This window comes from Heterodontus francisci, chromosome 3 (assembly GCF_036365525.1).
Source record: "Heterodontus francisci isolate sHetFra1 chromosome 3, sHetFra1.hap1, whole genome shotgun sequence".
NCBI lineage: Eukaryota > Metazoa > Chordata > Chondrichthyes > Heterodontiformes > Heterodontidae > Heterodontus > Heterodontus francisci.
In genome coordinates, this window is record NC_090373.1 from 149,014,648 (window position 1) to 149,032,266 (window position 17,619).

General features: G+C 46.4%; 1 protein-coding gene across 1 annotated transcript in view; it reads left to right on the forward strand.

Moving 5' to 3' along the window:
* cep162 (centrosomal protein 162) overlaps positions 1-17,619 on the forward strand; it is a 196,931-nt gene that overhangs the window by 122,625 nt on the left and 56,687 nt on the right. Inside the window, exon 21 of the mRNA XM_068026864.1 lies at positions 12,918-13,022. Within this exon, the coding sequence (XP_067882965.1) occupies positions 12,918-13,022 (105 nt within the window). The remainder of the gene's footprint in view (positions 1-12,917; positions 13,023-17,619) is intronic.

Below are 17,619 nucleotides of genomic sequence, written 5' to 3' on the forward strand. Positions count from 1 at the left end.
CATACAGCACAGAAACAAGCCCTTTGGCCCACCGTGTCCACGCCGCCCATCAAGCCTATCCTAACAAAAACAAGAAATGCTGGAATCACTCAGCAGGTCTGGCAGCATCTGTGGAAAGAGAAGCAGAGTTAACGTTTCGGGTTAGTGACCCTTCTTCGGAACTGACAAATATTAGAAAAGTCACAGATTATAAACAAGTGAGGTGGGGGTGGGGCAAGAGATAACAAAGGAGAAGGTGCAGATTGGACCAGGCCACATAGCTGACCAAAAGGTCACGGAGAACAGGCAAACAATATGTTAATGGTGTGTTGAAAGACAAAGCCTTGGAGGCTATGGCATTTTAAGTCCTCATCTAGATACTACTTAAATGTTGTGAGGGTTCCTGCCTCTACCTAGTCAAAAAGAAAAAGGAAGCATTCATAAGGGCTGGAAGGCTAGGAACAGACGAAATCCTTGAGGAATATAAAGACAGTAGGAAGGAACTTAAGCAAGGAGTCAGGAGGGCTAAAAGGGGTCATGAAAAGTCATTGGCAAACAGGATTAAGGAAAATCCCAAGGCTTTTTATACATATATAAAGAGCAAGAGGGTAACTAGGGAAAGGGTTGGCCCACTCAAGGACAGAGAAGGGAATCTATGTGTGGAGCCAGAGGAAATGGGCGAGGTACTAAATGAGTACTTTGCATCAGTATTCACCAAAGAGAAAGACTTGGTGGATGATGAGCCTAGGGAAGGAAGTGTAGATAGTCTCAGTCATCTCATTATCAAAAAGGAGGAGGTGTTGGGTGTCTTGCAAAGCATTAAAGTAGATAAATCCCCAGGGCTTGATGGGATCTACCCCAGAATACTGAGGGAGGCAAGGGAAGAAATTGCTGGGGCCTTGACAGAAATCTTTGCATCCTCATTGGCTACAGGTGAGGTCCCAGAGGACTGGAGAATAGCCAATATTGTTCCTTTGTTTAAGAAGGGTAGCAAGGATAATCCAGGAAATTATAGGCCGGTGAGCCTTACGTCAGTGGTAGGGAAATTATTAGAGAGGATTCTTCGGGACAGGATTTACTCCCATTTGGAAACAAACAAACTTATTAGCGAGAGGCAGCATGGTTTTGTGAAAGGGAGGTCGTGCCTCACTAATTTGATTTAGTTTTTTGAGGAAGTGACAAAGATGATTGATGAAGGAAGGGCAATGGATGTTATCTATATAGACTTCAGTAAAGCCTTTGACAAGGTCCCTCATGGCAGACTGGTACAAAAGGTGAAGTCACATGGGATCAGAGGTGAGCTGGCAAGATGGATACAGAACTGGCTCAGTCATAGAAGACAGAGGTTAGCAGTGGAAGGGTGCTTTTCTGAATGGAGGGATGTGACTAGTGGTGTTCCGCAGGGATCAGTGCTGGGACCTTTGCTGTTTGTAGTATATATAAACAATTTGGAGGAAAATGTAGCTGGTCTGATTAGTAAGTTTGCGGACGACACAAAGGTTGGTGGAGTTGCGGATAATGATGAGGATTATCAGAGGATACAGCAGGATATAGATTGGTTGGAGACTTGGGCGGAGAAATGGTCGATGGAGTTTAATCCGGACAAATGTGAGATAATGCATTTTGGAAGGTCTAATGTAGGTGTGAAGTATACAGTAAATGGCAGAACCCTTAGGAGTATTGACAGGCAGCGAGATAAAAAGAACAAAGAACAAAGATAATTACAGCACAGGAACAGGCCCTTCGGCCCTCCAAGCCTGCGCCGATCCAGATCCTCTCTCTAAACATGTCGCCTATTTTCTAAGCTTCTGTATCTCTTTTCTTCCTGCCCATTCATGTATCTGTCCAGATACATCTTAAAAGACTCCATCGTACCCGCATCTACCACCTCCGCTGGCAATGCGTTCCAGGTGCCCACCACCCTCTGCGTAAAGAACTTTCCACGCATATCCCCCCTAAACTTTTCCCCTTTCACTTTGAACTCGTGTCCTCTAGTAATTGAAACCCCCACTCTGGGAAAAAGCTTCTTGCTATCCACCCTGTCTATACCTCTCATGATTTTGTACACCTCAATCAGGTCCCCCCTCAACCTCCGTCTTTCTAATGAAAATAATCCTAATCTACTCAACCTCTCTTCATAGCTAGCGCCCTCCATACCAGGCAACATCCTGGTGAACCTCCTCTGCACCCTCTCCAAAGCATCCACATCCTTTTGATAATGTGGCGACCAGAACTGTACGCAGTATTCCAAATGTGGCCGAACCAAAGTCCTATACAACTGTAACATGACCTGCCAACTCTTGTACTCAATGCCCCGTCCGATGAAGGAAAGCATGCCGTATGCCTTCTTGACCACTCTATTTACCTGCGTTGCCACCTTCAGGGAACAGTGGACCTGAACACCCAAATCTCTCTGGACATCAATTTTCCCCAGGACTTTTCCATTTACTCTATAGTTCACTCTTGAATTGGATCTTCCAAAATGCATCACCTCGCATTTGCCCTGATTGAACTCCATCTGCCATTTCTCTGCCCAACTCTCTAATCTATCTATATTCTGCTGTATTCTCTGACAGTCCCCTTCACTATCTGCTACTCCACCAATCTTAGTGTCGTCTGCAAATTTGCTAATCAGTCCACCTATACTTTCCTCCAAATCATTAATGTATATCACAAACAACAGTGGTCCCAGCACGGATCCCTGTGGAACACCACTGGTCACACGTCTCCATTTTGAGAAACTCCCTTCTACTGCTACTCTCTGTCTCCTGTTGCCCAGCCAGTTCTTTATCCATCTAGCTAGTACACCTTGGACCCCAAGCGCCTTCACTTTCTCCATCAGCCTGCCATGGGGAACCTTATCAAACGCCTTACTGAAGTCCATGTATATGACATCGACAGCCCTTCCGTCATCAATCAACTTTGTCACTTCCTCAAAGAATTCTATTAAGTTGGTAAGACATGACCTTCCCTGCACAAAACCATGTTGCCTATCACTGATGAGCCCATTTTCTTCCAAATGGGAATAGATCCTATCCCTCAGTATCTTCTCCAGCAGCTTCCCTACCACTGACGTCAGGCTCACCGGTCTATAATTACCTGGATTATCCCTGCTACCCTTCTTAACCAAGGGGACAACATTAGCAATTCTCCAGTCCTCCGGGACCTCACCCGTGTTTAAGGATGCTGCAAAGATATCTGTTAAGGCCCCAGCTATTTCCTCTCTCGCTTCCTTCAGTAACCTGGGATAGATCCCATCCGGACCTGGGGACTTGTCCACCTTAATGCCCTTTAGAATACCCAACACTTCCTCCCTCCTTATGCCGACTTGACCTAGAGTAATCAAACATCTGTTCCTAACCTCAACATCCGTCATGTCCCTCTCCTCGGTGAATACCGATGCAAAGTACTCATTTAGAATCTCACCTATTTTCTCTGAGTCCAAGCATAACATTCCTCCTTTGTCCTTTAGTGGGCCAATCCTTTCTCTAGATACCCTCTTTCTCCTTATATATGAATAAAAGGCTTTGGGATTTTCCTTAACCCTGTTTGCTAAAGATATTTCATGACCCCTTTTAGCCCTCTTAATTCCTCGTTTCAGATTGGTCCTACATTCCCGATATTCTTTCAAAGCTTCGTCTTTCATCAGCCGCCTAGACCTTATGTATGCTTCCTTTTTCCTCTTAGCTAGTCTCACAATTTCACCTGTCATCCATGGTTCCCTAATCTTGCCATTTCTATTCCTCATTTTCACAGGAACATGTCTCTCCTGCACGCTAATCAACCTCTCTTTAAAAGCCTCCCACATATCACATGTGGATTTACCTTCAAACAGCTGCTCCCAATCTACATTTCCCAGCTCCTGCCGAATTTTGGTATAGTTGGCCTTCCCCCAATTTAGCACTCTTCCTTTTGGACCACTCTCGTCTTTGTCCATGAGTATTTTAAAGCTTACGGAATTGTGATCACTATTCCCAAAGTAGTCCCCTACTGAAACTTCAACAACCTGGCCGGGCTCATTCCCCAACACCAGGTCCAGTATGGCCCCTTCCCGAGTTGGACTATTTACATACTGCTCTAGAAAACCCTCCTGGATGCTCCTTACAAATTCTGCTCCATCTGGACCTCTAACATTAAGCGAATCCCAGTCAATGTTGGGAAAATTAAAATCTCCTATCACCACCACCCTGTTGCTCCTACATCTTTCCATAATCTGTTTACATATTTGTACCTCTATCTCACGCTCGCTGTTGGGAGGCCTGTAGTACAGCCCCAACATTGTTACCGCACCCTTCCTATTTCTGAGTTCTGTCCATATTGCCTCACTGCTCGAGTCCTCCATAGTGCCCTCCTTCAGCACAGCTGTGATATCCTCTTTGACCAGTAATGCAACTCCTCCACCCCTTTTACCTCCCTCTCTATCCCGCCTGAAGCATCGATATCCTGGGATATTTAGTTGCCAATCATGCCCTTCCCTCAACCAAGTCTCAGTAATAGCAATAACATCATACTCCCAGGTACTAATCCAAGCCCTAAGTTCATCTGCCTTACCAACTACACTTCTTGCATTAAAACAAATGCACCTCAGACCACCAGTCCCTTTATATTCATCATCTGCTCCCTGCCTGCTCTTCCCCTTAGTCACACTGACTTCATTATCTAGTTTCTTACAGGCTTTTGTTACTACCTCCTCACTGTCAACTGACCTCAATTGGTTCCCATCCCCCTGCCACATTAGTTTAAACCCTCCCCAACAGCGTTAGCAAAAGCACCTCCAAGGACATTGGTTCCAGTCCGGCCCAGGTGTAGACCGTCCAATTTGTAATAGTCCCACCTCCCCCAGAACCGGTCCCAATGTCCCAAAAATCTGAACCCCTCCTTCCTGCACCATCTCTCAAGCCACGCATTCATCCTGACTATTCTTTCATTTTTACTCTGACTATCACGTGGCACTGGTAGTAATCCTGAGATTACTACCTCTGAGGTCCTACTTTTTAACTTGGCTCCTAACTCCCTAAACTCTGCTTGTAGGACCTCATCCCGTTTTTTACCTATATCATTAGTGCCTATGTGCACAATGACAACTGGCTGTTCACCCTCCCCCTTTAGAATGTTCTGTAGCCGATCTGAGACGTCCCTGACCCGTGCACCTGGGAGGCAACATACCATTCGGGAGCCTCGTTTTCGACCACAGAACCGCCTATCTACTCCCCTTACAATCGAATCCCCTACGACTATAGCCCTTCCACTCTTTTTCCCGCCCTTCTGAGCAGCAGAGCCAGCCACGGTGCCATGGACCTGGCTACTGCTGCCTTCCCCTGGTGAGCCATCTCCCTCAACAGTATCCAAAACGGTATACTTGTTTTGGAGGGAGATGACCGCAGGGGACTCCTGCGCTGCCTTCCTGCTCTTTCTCTGCCTTTTGGTCACCCATTCCCTTTCTCCCTCAGCAATCCTAATCTGCGGTGTGACCAATTCACTAAACGTGCTATCCACGACCTCCTCAGCATCGCGCATGCTCCAAAGTGAGTCCATCCGCAGCTCGAGAGCCGTCATGCGGTCTAACAAGAGCTGCAGCTGGACACACTTCCTGCACGTGAAGGAGCCAGGGTCATCAGCCATGTCCCTGAGCTCCCACATTGAGCAAGAGGAGCATGATACGGGTCTGAGATCTCCTGCCATTTTTAATCTTAAGTTTAAACTTAGTTAAATGAAAAAGGAACGAAAAGTTTTTACCAATCACAATAAAACCAGAGAAATCGAAAAAGCCTTACCTTATAAACACCCCACCGAGTCCTTTTTTTTTGGTTAGAGGAGGAGGGCGGGTGGGAGACACTACAAGTGTGGTGTCTCGGGTTCAAATCTGGGCGTACAGGTCCACAGGTCACTGAAAGTGGCAACGCAGGTGGATAAGGTAGTCAAGAAGGCATACGGCATGCTTGCCTTCATCGGTCGGGGCATAGAGTATAAAAATTGGCAAGTCATGCTGCAGCTGTACAGAACCTTAGTTAGGCCACACTTAGAATATTGCGTGCAATTCTGGTCGCCACACGACCAGAAGGACGTGGAGGCTTTGGAGAGGATACAGAAGAGGTTTACCAGGATGTTGCCTGGTCTGGAGGGCATTAGCTATGAGGAGAGGTTGGATAAACTCGGATTGTTTTCACTGGAACGACGGAGGTGGAGGGCTGACATGATAGAGGTTTACAAAGTTATGAGCGGCATGGACAGAGTGGATAGTCAGAAGCTTTGTCCCAGGGTGGAAGAGTCAGTTACTAGGGGGCATAGGTTTAAGGTGCGAGGGGTAAAGTTTAGAGGGGATGTGCGAGGCAAGTTCTTTACACAAAGGGTGGTGAGTGCCTGGAACTTGCTGCCAGGGGAGGTGGTGGAAGCAGGTACGATAGCGACGTTTAAGAGGCATCTTGACAAATACATGAATAGGATGGGAATAGAGAGATACGGTCTCCGGAAGTGCAGAAGGTTTTAGTTTAGGCAGGCATCAAGATCGGCGCAGGCTTGGAGGGCCGAATGGCCTGTTCCTGTGCTGTACTGTTATTTGTTCTTTGTACCACCCCTTCAGGCATTGAGTTCCAGATTCCAACCACCCTCTAGGTGAAAAAAAAAATTTCCTCAGATCCCCTTTAAACCTCCTGTCCCTTACCTTACATCTATGCCCCATGGTTATTGACACCTCCACTAAGGGAAAACGTTTCTTCCTATCTATGCCCCTCATAATTTTGTATATCTCAGTCAGGTCCCCCCTCAGCCTTCTCTGCTCTCAGGAAAACAACCCTAGCCCATCCAGTCTCTGTTAGCTGAAATGCTCCAGCCCAGGCAGCATCCAGTTGAATCTCCTCTGCAATCACATCCTTCCTATAGTGTGGCGACCAGAACTATATACAGTACTCCAGCTGTGGCCTAACTAGCGTTTTATACAGCTCCATCATAACCTCCCTGCTCTTATATTCTGTGCTTCGCCTAATAAAGGCAAGTATCCCATATGCCTTCCTAACCACCTTTCTATACTTGTGCTGCTGCCTTCAGTGATCTATGGACAAGTACACCAAGGTCCCTCTGACCCTCTGTACTTCCTATGGTCCAAACATCCATTGTATATTCCCTTGCCTTGTTAGTCCTCCCAAAATGCATCACCTCACACTTCTCAGGATTAAATTCCATTTGCCACTGCTCTGCCCATCTTACCAGCCCATCTACATCGTCCTGTAATCTAAGGCTTTCCTCCTCACTATTTACAACACCACCAATTTTCGTTTCATCTGCAAACTTCCTGATCATACCTCCTATATTCATGTCTAAATCATTAATGTATACCACAAACAACAAGGGTCCCAGCACTGATCCCTGCGATACACCACTGGTCACAGGCTTCCACTCGCAAAAGCAACCCTCAGCCTCCTGACACTAAACCAATTTTGTATCCACTTTGTCAAATTGCCCTGGATCCGGTGGGCTCTTACCTTCTTAACCAATCTCCCATGTGGCACCTTATCAAAAGCCTTACTGAAGTCCATATAGACTACTTCAACAGCTTTACCTTCATCTACACATCTAGTCACCTCCTCGAAAAATTCAATTAAGTTTGTTCGACATGATCTCTCCCTGACAAAGCCATGCTGACTATCCTTGATTAATCCCTGCCTCTCCAAGTGGAGATTAATCCTGTCCCTCAGAATTTTTTCCAATAGTTTCCCAACCACTGATGTTATACTCACCGGCCTGTAATTACCTGGTTTATCCCTGCTACACTTCTTGAATAATGGCACCACATTTGCTGTCCTCCAGTCCTCTGGTACCTCTCCTGTGGCCAGAGAGGATTTGAAAATTTGTGTCAGAGCCCCTGCTATCTCCTCCCTTACCTCACATAACAGCCTGGGATACATCTCATCTGGGCCTGGGGATTTATCCACTTTTAAGCCCACTAAAACTGCTAATACTTCCTCCCTTTCAATGCTAATATGTTCAAGTATATCACAGACCCCCTCCCTGATCTCTACACCTACATCGTCCTTCTCCAATGTGAACACAGATGAAAAGTAATCATTTAAAACCTCACCTATGTCCTCTGGTTCCACACACAGATTTCCACTTTGGTCCCGAATGGGGGCCCACTCTTTCCCTGGTTATCCTCTTCCCCTTAATATACTTATAAAACACCTTAGGATTTTCTTTTATCTTGCCCGTCAGTGTTTTTTCATGACCCCTCTTCGCTCTCCTAATTACTTTTTTTAGTACCCCCCTACACTTTCTATACTCCTCGAGTGCCTCTGTTGTTTTCAGTGCTCCGAATCTGCCATAAGCCTCCTTTTTTTTTTTCCTGATCCAATCCTCTTTATCTCTTGACATCCAGGGTTCCCTGGACTTGTTGGTCCTACCCTTCACCTTAACGGGACATGTTGGCTCTGGGAGTAATCCAGATTGCAACCTTTGAGGTCCTGCTTTTTAATCTACCTAGCTCCCTAAATTCTTGTTGCAGGACCTCATCCCTCTTTTTACCTATGTCGTTGGTACCAATGTGTACCACGACCTCTGACTATTCACCCTCCCCCTTCAGAATGTCCTGCAGCCGCTCCGTGACGTCCTTGACCCTAGCACTGGGGAGGCAACATACTATCCTGGAGTCATGTTTGTGGCCACAGAAGCGCCTATCTGTACCCCTTACGATAGAATCCCCTATCACTATAGCTCTTTCACTCCTTTTCCTTCCCTGCTGTGCAGCAGAGCCATCCGTAGTGCCACGAACTTGGCTGTTGCTGCTTTCCCCTGGGAGGCCATCTCTCCCAACAGTATCCAAAACGGTATATCTGTTTGAGAGGGGGATGGCCACCGGAGTCTCATGCACTACCTGCCTGTGGCTACTCCACCTGGTGGCCACCCATCCCTTTTCTGCCTGTGCGACCAGCACCTGCGGTGTGACCACCTCGCTAAACATGCTATCCACGACGTCCTCAGCATCACGGATGCTCCACAGTGAATCCACCCGCAGCTCCAGCTCTGTAATGTGGGTAGCCAGTAGCTGCAGCTGGATACATTTCCTGCACACATGATCGTCAGGGACACTGAAAGCGTCCCTGATTTCCCACATAGCGCAGGAGGTGCATATCACGGGTGCAAGCTCTCCTGCCGTGACTTACCTTTAGATTAATTAGTTGCACCCTTAATTAAAAAATACTAATTACACTAGGGGCCTTGTTCTACTCCAATCTACTGCAATCTAAATTACAAAGGATATTTACTGGGATGGTACCAAGAATGAAAGACTACATCAGACCAGTGGAAGTCATTCAAAGAGGAAATAGTGAGATTTCAGAGCCAACATGTACCCATTAAGGTGAAGAATAGGACCAACAAATCCAGGGAACCCTGGATGTCAAGGGATATAGAGGATTGGATCAGGGAAAAAAAGGTGGCTTATGGCAGATTCAGAGCGCTGAAAACAACGGAGGCCCTAGAGGAGTATAGAAAGTGTAGGGCGGTACTTAAAGTAATTAGGAGAGCGAAGAGGGGACATGAAAAAATACTGGCGGGCAAGATAAAGGGATACCTTAAGGCATTTTATAAGTATATTAAGGACAAGAGTAGGGTCCATTCGGGACCAAAGTGGCAATCCGTGTATTGAGCCGGAGGACATAGTTGAGGTTTTAAATGATTACTTTTCATCGGTGTTCACTATGGAGAAGGACGATGTAAGTGTACAGATCAGGGAGGAGGATTGTACTATACTTGAACATACTAGCATTGAAAGGGAGAAAGTATTGGTTGTTTTAGCAGGCTTAAATGTTGATAAATCCCCAGGCCCAGATGAGATGTATCCCAGGCTGTTATGTGAGGCAAGGGAGGAGATGGCAGGGGCTCTGACACAAATTTTCAAATCCTCTCTAACCACAGGAGCAGTACCAGAGGACTGGAGGACAGCGAATGTGGTACCATTATTCAAGAAGTGTAGCAGGCATAAACCAGATAATTATAGGCCGGTGAATCTAATATCCGTGGTAGGGAAACTATTGGAAAAAATTCTGAGGGACAGGATTAATCTCCACTTGGAGAGGCAGGGATTAATCAGGGATAGTCAGCATGGCTTTGTTGGGGGAGATCGTTTCTATGGCGCAGTGGTTAGCACCGCAGCCTCACAGCTCCAGCGACCCGGGTTCAATTCTGGGGACTGCCTGTGTGGAGTTTGCAAGTTCTCCCTGTGTCTGCGTGGGTTTCCTCCGGGTGCTCCGGTTTCCTCCCACATGCCAAAAGACTTGCAGGTTGATAGGTTAATTGGCCTTTACAAATTGCCCCTAGTATAGGTAGGTGGTAGGGAATTATAGGGACAGGTGGGGATGTGGTGGGAATATGGAATTAGTGTAGGAATAGTATAAATGGGTGGTTGATGGTCGGCACAGACTCAGTGGGCCGAAGGGCCTGTTTCAGTGCTGTATCTCTAAACTAAACTAAACTAACTAACTTGATTGAATTTTTTGAGGCAGTGACTAGATGTGTAGATGAGGGTAAAGCAGTTGATGTAGTCAACATGGACTTCAGTAAGGCTTTTGATAAGGTCCCGCGTGGGAGATTGGTTAAGAAGGTAAGAGCCCACTGGATCCAGGGCAATTTGGCAAATTGGATCCAAAATTGGGTTAGTGGTAGGAGGCAGAGTGTGGTGGTCGAGGGTTGTTTTTGCGAGTGGAAGCCTGTGACCAGTGGTGTACCACGGGGATCGATGCTGGGACCCTTGCTGTTTTGTAGTGTAAATTAATGATTTAGACGTGAATATAGGAGGTATGATAAGTAAGTTTGCAGATGACATGAAAATTGATGGTGTCATAAATAGTGAGGAGAAAAGCCTTAGATTGCAGGATGATCTAGATGGGCTGGTAAGATGCGTGGAGCAGTGGCAAATGCAATTTAATCCTGAGTAGTGTGAGGTGATGCATTTTGGGAGGACTAACGAGGCAAGGGACCCTCGGAAGTACAGATGGTCAGAGGGACCTTGGTGTACTTGTCCATAGATCACTGAAGGCACAGGTAGCTAAGTACTGTGTACAGTTCTGGGCACCACACTATAGGAATGAAACAAAAACAAGAAATGCTGGATTCACTCAGCAGGTCTGGCAGCATCTGTGGAAAGAGAAGCAGAGTTAACGTTTCGGGTCAGTGACCCTTCGATGTGACTGCACTGGAGAGGATGCAGAGGAGATTCATCAGGATGTTGCCTGGGCTGGAGCATTTCAGCTATGAAGAGAGACTGAAAGGCTAGGGTTGTTTTCCTTAGAGCAGAGAAGGCTAAGGGGAGACGTGATTGAGTTATACAAAATTATGAGGGGCATTGATAGGTTAGTTAGGAAGCAACTTTTTCCCTTAGCGGAGGGGTCAATAACCAGGGGGCATAGATTTAAGGTAAGGGGCAGGAGGTTTAGAGGGGATTTGAGGGAAAAATAATTTCACTCAAAGGGTGGTTGGAATCTGGTAGAGGCCTGAAGAGGTGGTAGAGGCAGGGACCCTCATAACATTTAAGAAATATTTAAATGAGCACTTGAAACGCCATTGCATACAAGGCTACGGGCCAAGTGCTGGAAAATGGGATTAGAATAGTTAGGTGCTTGATGGCCGGCACAGACACGATGGGCCGAAGGGTCTGTTTCTGTGCTGTATAACTCTGACTTCAGTTAAGTGGAGTGACTGGAGAAACTGAGATTGTTCTCTTTATCACAGAGAAGGTTAAGGAGAGATCTGATTGAAGTGTTAAAAGATCATGAATTGACTTAGACTTGAGGTAATTAGCAAAAGAAGCAGAGATGACGTGGAAACATTTTTTTAAGCAGCACAATTTGATCTGGAATTCACTGCCTGAGAGGTTGGTGGAAGCTGATTCAATAGTAACTTTCAAAAGGAATTGGATAAATACTTGATGCGGGGAAAATTTACAAGGCTATGTGGAAAGAACAGGGAAGTAGATCTGACTGGATAGCTTTTTCAGTGATCTGGCACAAGCTTGATGGACTGAATGGCCTTCTGTGCTGTGTCATTCTATGAAATGGTTACGAGAAATGTCTTATTTTTACTGCAAACTTGAAAATAATAGTTTATATCAATTGGTAGACAGTGAAGAAATGCATTCCCATGTTTCATCCAGAGATTTATTTACAGCAGCTTCTATTTATATAGTTTCTTTATATAGCAATTTGTATTAACATGACTAAAAATCCCAGGATGCTTCACAGAGGCATTATAAAACAAAGTATGATACCGAACCACACAAAGAGATATTAGGCAAGATGCTCAAAAGCTTGGTCAAAGAGGTCAATTTTAAGGAGTGTCTTAAAGGAGGAAAGTGATGTATAGAGTCCAAGAGGTTTGGGGAATGAATTCCAGATCCTGGGGCCTAGGTCCACCAGTGGTGGACCGATTAAAATGAGGGATGCTCAAGAGGAACACCGATATCTCAGAGGGTTGCAGGGCTGTCATTTGCTGAGTTATCTACCTGCAAGGAAAATATTACTTCATTATTTTCCTGGACCACTCCCAAAAAAAAACACGTAATTGTGTCAGAAGAGATCTAATGCAAACTTATTCGCAACCGTGTAGACTCTGACTCACCATGAGCGTTCTAATTGCTTCGAATTTTCTGTGTCCAATTTTCAAAACACCTTTACTTCATTGTCTATGAGCAGATATCTCCATACATCATCTTTCCAAATTCTTTCAGTTGCCACATTTATGCCTCACCTCAGCACCTTTTGCAACCACTTAATGTCCGACTCAACAATGCCACAGGGAATATATCTTCCTTTTATTTTTTCTATATACATGTTATTTCAGTACAATTGTAATTATTTTATTAAAATCCATTTTAAATTCCTGCATCACTAAACCTTTGTTTTCAGTTCACAAATTTGTAATTTTTTTTTACATTATTTCTTCTACTTTGTCAGGTAGAAAAGCTTACAGCTGATTCCAGAGACAGAAATTCACCTCCTGAGAAACGTGCAAAGGGGAGAGCGCTTGAAGCCAAACGAATTCAAGACCTTGAGCGGCAGGTCTGTGTTGTCCTGTTCTCTGGATTGTAAATGTTCTTGGCATTATATAGCAATGTTCAGCATTATAGGTAGTGTTTCATGTCATGTCCTACATGCTCTGGAGTCACCCAGGCATTGATTTCAAAATTAGTTGAATTTAGGTTAATGCTGCAGAGGTTTCCAGTGTTTCATAATTAATTTGTATTTGGATTGTTAAGTGTGCCTTGTTTTATGTGGGCTATTTGGAAATTTTGCGCCATTAGGCTGTAACTGACAATATGAAAGGCACAATTCAGCATAGCGGCGCCTCATCAGACCCCTTTCCTGTGTTCTCGCACCTACACTGTTTGGGATTTTCTTCTCCCTGCTGCTCTGACACGCGTTCAAGTCTTCAGAAGAAGGAATTTTCCTCCACACAAGATCAGGCGACAGGTTGTTCAACCTTGCCCGCCTAAGAGTGAAGAACAAAGTACGGAAAGTCCTCATCAGGGAACTCCTCTTTGCTGACGATGCTGCATTAACATCTCACACTGAAGAGTGTCTGCAGAGTCTCATCGACAGGTTTGCGGCTGCCTGCAACAAATTTGGCCTAACCGTCAGCCTCAAGAAAACAAGCATCATGGGACAGGATGTCAGAAATGCTCCATCCATCAATATTGGTGACCACACTCTGGAAGTGGTTCAAGAGTTCACCTACCTAGGCTCAACTATCACCAGTAACCTGTCTCTCGATGCAGAATTAAACAAGCGCATGGGAAAGGCTTCCACTGCTATGTCCAGACTGGCCAAGAGAGTGTGGGAAAATGGCGCACTGACACGGAACACAAAAGTCCGAGTGTATCAAGCCTGTGTCCTCAGTACCTTGCTCTACGGCAGCGAGGCCTGGACAACGTATGTCAGCCAAGAGCGACATCTCAATTCATTCCGTCTTCGCTGCCTCCGGAGAATCCTTGACATCAGGTGGCAGGACGGCATCTCCAACACAGAAGTTCTCGAAGCGGCCAACATCCCCAGCTTATACACACTATTGAGTCAGCGGCGCTTGAGATGGCTTGGCCATGTGAGCTGCATGGAAGTTGGCAGGATCCCCAAGGATACACTGTACAGCGAGCTCAGCACTGGTATCAGACCTACCGGCCATCCATGTCTCCGCTTTAAAGACGTCTGCAAACGTGACATGAAGTCCTGTAACATTGATCACAAGTCGTGGGAGTCAGTTGCCAGCGATCGCCAGAGCTGGCGGGCAGCCATAAAGGCGAGGCTAAAGTGTGGCGAGTCGAAGAGACTTAGTGGTTGGCAGGAAAAAAGACAAAAGCGCAAGGGGAGAGCCAACTGTGTAACAGCCTCGACAACCAATTTTTTCTGCAGCACCTGTTGAACAGTCTGTCACTCTAGAATTGGCCTTCATAGCTACTCCAGGCGCTGCTCCACAAACCACTGACCACCTCCAGGCGCTTACCCATTGTCTCCTGAGACAAGGAGGCCAAAGAAGGAGATGATTCTATTTGGGATCTTAAATTGTTGGTATATATCCACTATTCAAATCTATTTGAATATGTATAGATTTATTTGCATGGCAAACTATCTTATTATTGTCCTCAGTTTCATTTCATAATGAATTCCAAACCATTATGCTAGATCGGCATTTTTTTTAATTTGGCATTTAGCTGGGACAATCTTTGAGATTCACAGAGTTTTTACCTCGGGTCAAGCGTTCTGTTGTCTCATTACATTATCAACCATAATATTTCCTTATGGGAGCTTGGTTTTCTTCTTACTGTGTGCACACACTGGTCAGTTGCAATATACACATCTGTGACTCATAACCATACAAAGTATATTTGAGTTCCTTTGGTCCAATATTTTTATTACATTTTTTTAAAAATTGAGTAGATTTTTGTCTTCACTGCTTGAACATTCGACATTATCTGGGAGGAGACTTGGAGGAAAATCTGACTGATGCAATGATGCGCTGTAACAGAAACTGCCCTGACTTTCCTGCCATTTAAATTACTACCTATAATGTATTGTTCAGTAACCTCCATGTATCTTCCACAGCCAATCTTTTTTTTCCCTCTCTGCCTCTCCACCTGGGCAGTAAAGACAAAAATCTACGCCTTGTGTGACCTTATGCTGGATATGTGCATGTGTGGATTTCTCATGATATACTTTGCAGATTGTCACCACACTCGGGTGCAGCTGCAACTGTTTGTTTCATCTGGCAGTCTTTCAGTTAAGGGATGAAGGCCAGGTACATGCTGTCTCTGTTGAAAAAAGATGCAATTCTTTCAAAAAAATATATGATGACCAATCTATGAGAAGAGGGCTGAGGTTTTTCTTTAAGGTTGCTGAGCCATGGGAGTACAAGTCTACTGCAGCTATTTTTTCTGCCAGGGTCAGGATTCTCTGACGAGCCATGATCTCTGCTTGAAGATTGGCATCCACCTAACACTATTAGAAGCACTGAACAAGTCGTAAGTTTCAGAGTCTGCCTTACTTAAGTAATTACAACAATCTCCTGAAATATTTCAAACGTAACTTGTTGAGAGCTTTCCTTTTGGGAGTGGGGCACATTGTTCTGCCGCAGGACTTCAAGACCTGTCAGTGATCAGGCATCATCAGCATAGGTTTTTGAAGTCGGTTGATTTCCATGGATTGTAGGGAGCTGTAAGTAACCCCATTATCTAAAAAGGGGAATAAATCAGACTTCCAACATTTTGGGCTGAATTTTAGAGGGGCCTCGACATCAGGATCCATGGCGGGAGGTGGGGGGGGCATGGATGAGGCCCGCCACTGACCTCGACGACACCGATCTTGGTGGCGGCGGTGGCGAGGCCTTGTGTCGGCCCCCCCGCTGCTTAGCAATGGTTTAATGATTTAAATATGCATTTGGGCTCTTACCATTCATTAATATGCAGACCGCTGTGACTCAGGCAGCCGGTTGTGATCTTCATCCGGACGTGCAACACTCGCGTGCCTTCACTTTCACTTCCATGAAAAGCCGGCGGCACCAAAGCATCAGTCCTTGGAGCATGTGACGATGGGTGGGGGGCTGCAATGTGTGACTTTAAACTCTGCATGTAAGAAGGGAGGTACCCCATGCCCTTCTACCCTAAAGGGGGCCACTCTGCGCCTGCTAACGTTTGATGGGGGAGGTGAAGGGGGCTGACCCTGCAATCAGTCAATGCTGTTTGGGGGAGGGGGCAGCAATAGCACTCCGTGACCCCTTTGTATGAGGTAGGGGCCAAAAATGGTAGCGGTTTGAAGGTCATGTTGTCAATGGTGCCATCCAGGCAATGTTAGTAACATGACCGTGCTCATGCTGCCCCACTCATTCAAAGATAAGATGGGCAATGTCATGCCATATAGGTGATGATGGAACGCAGCTGAGCCACCAGTTTACATCACTGTCTGCCCTGATAAATGCCATTAAGCTACTGAAGGAACAAGCAGCGTTCAGATGGGGCTGGTCCATCCTGTCTCTCTTGATCCAAGGGCCGTGAGGAACCATGTCCACCGGAGGTGGAACCAACAGGCAGGCACAGCCCACGTGGAAGCTCAGGGAAGCGAGCAGCAGCAGCAGCCACCAAGGCGCATTCAATGTCTGAGAAGACATCGGCTCGACAGGCCCCGCCTGACATACCTGAAGATGTCAGAGTGCCAGTGTCAGAGGCAACTGCGAATGTCCGGAGAAGTGGTGACGCATCTCTGTGCACTGCTGAATGTGGCCTACAGCCGATGGGGTTTGCTGGATGCCCTATGTCTGTGGCCCTCAAAGTCACTGCAGCTCTTAATTTCTGCACCTCCGCATAATTTCAGGGACTCCCCGGCGACCTGTGTGGCATTTCACAGTCAGCAGTACACTGCTGTATCAGGGAGGTCACTGATGCCTTGTAGAGGAGGGCCGGTGACTGTGTGTTCTTCGGGACAGACGCTGAGAGTCAGGCCCAAAGGGCCCTTACATTTGGGGCCATCGCGGGTTCCCACAGGTGCAACGTGTGGCTTTAAACTCTGCATGTAAGAAGCGAGGTACCCGTGCCCTCCTTCTGTAAAGGGAGCCACCCATCGACTGCACGCATGTGGCCATCAAGGCTCCAATCGGACAATCAGCTACATTCCTGAATAGAAAGGGCTTCTATTCACTCAACATGCAGCTAGTCTGTGACCACGAGAAATGCTTCACTCAAGTGTGTGCCTGCTTTCCAGGCAGTTGCCATGACTCATTCATCCTCCGCCAGTCCCAGTTATCAATGCTCTTCACTGCACCAGCTCAGAACCAGGGGTGGGTTCTTGGGTACGAGGGCTACCACTTGCAAACATGGCTCCTGACGCCGGTGAGAAACCCCACCAGCGATGTAGGGGAGAGATACAACGCCTGCCACGGCTCGGCACGAGCTACCATCGAGCAAGCCATCAGCATGCTCATGATGCGCTTCCGCTGCCTAGATAGATCGGGTGTGGCCCTGCAGTACTCATCAGAAAGGGTTGTGCGCATCGTTGCTGTATGCTGTGCTCTGCGCAACTTTGCAATACAGAGTGTGGTGGGGGCGGGGGGAGGCGCCTTGCAGGATGATGAGAGACTGGAGCAGGAGACACGCTCGGATGATGAGGACACAGA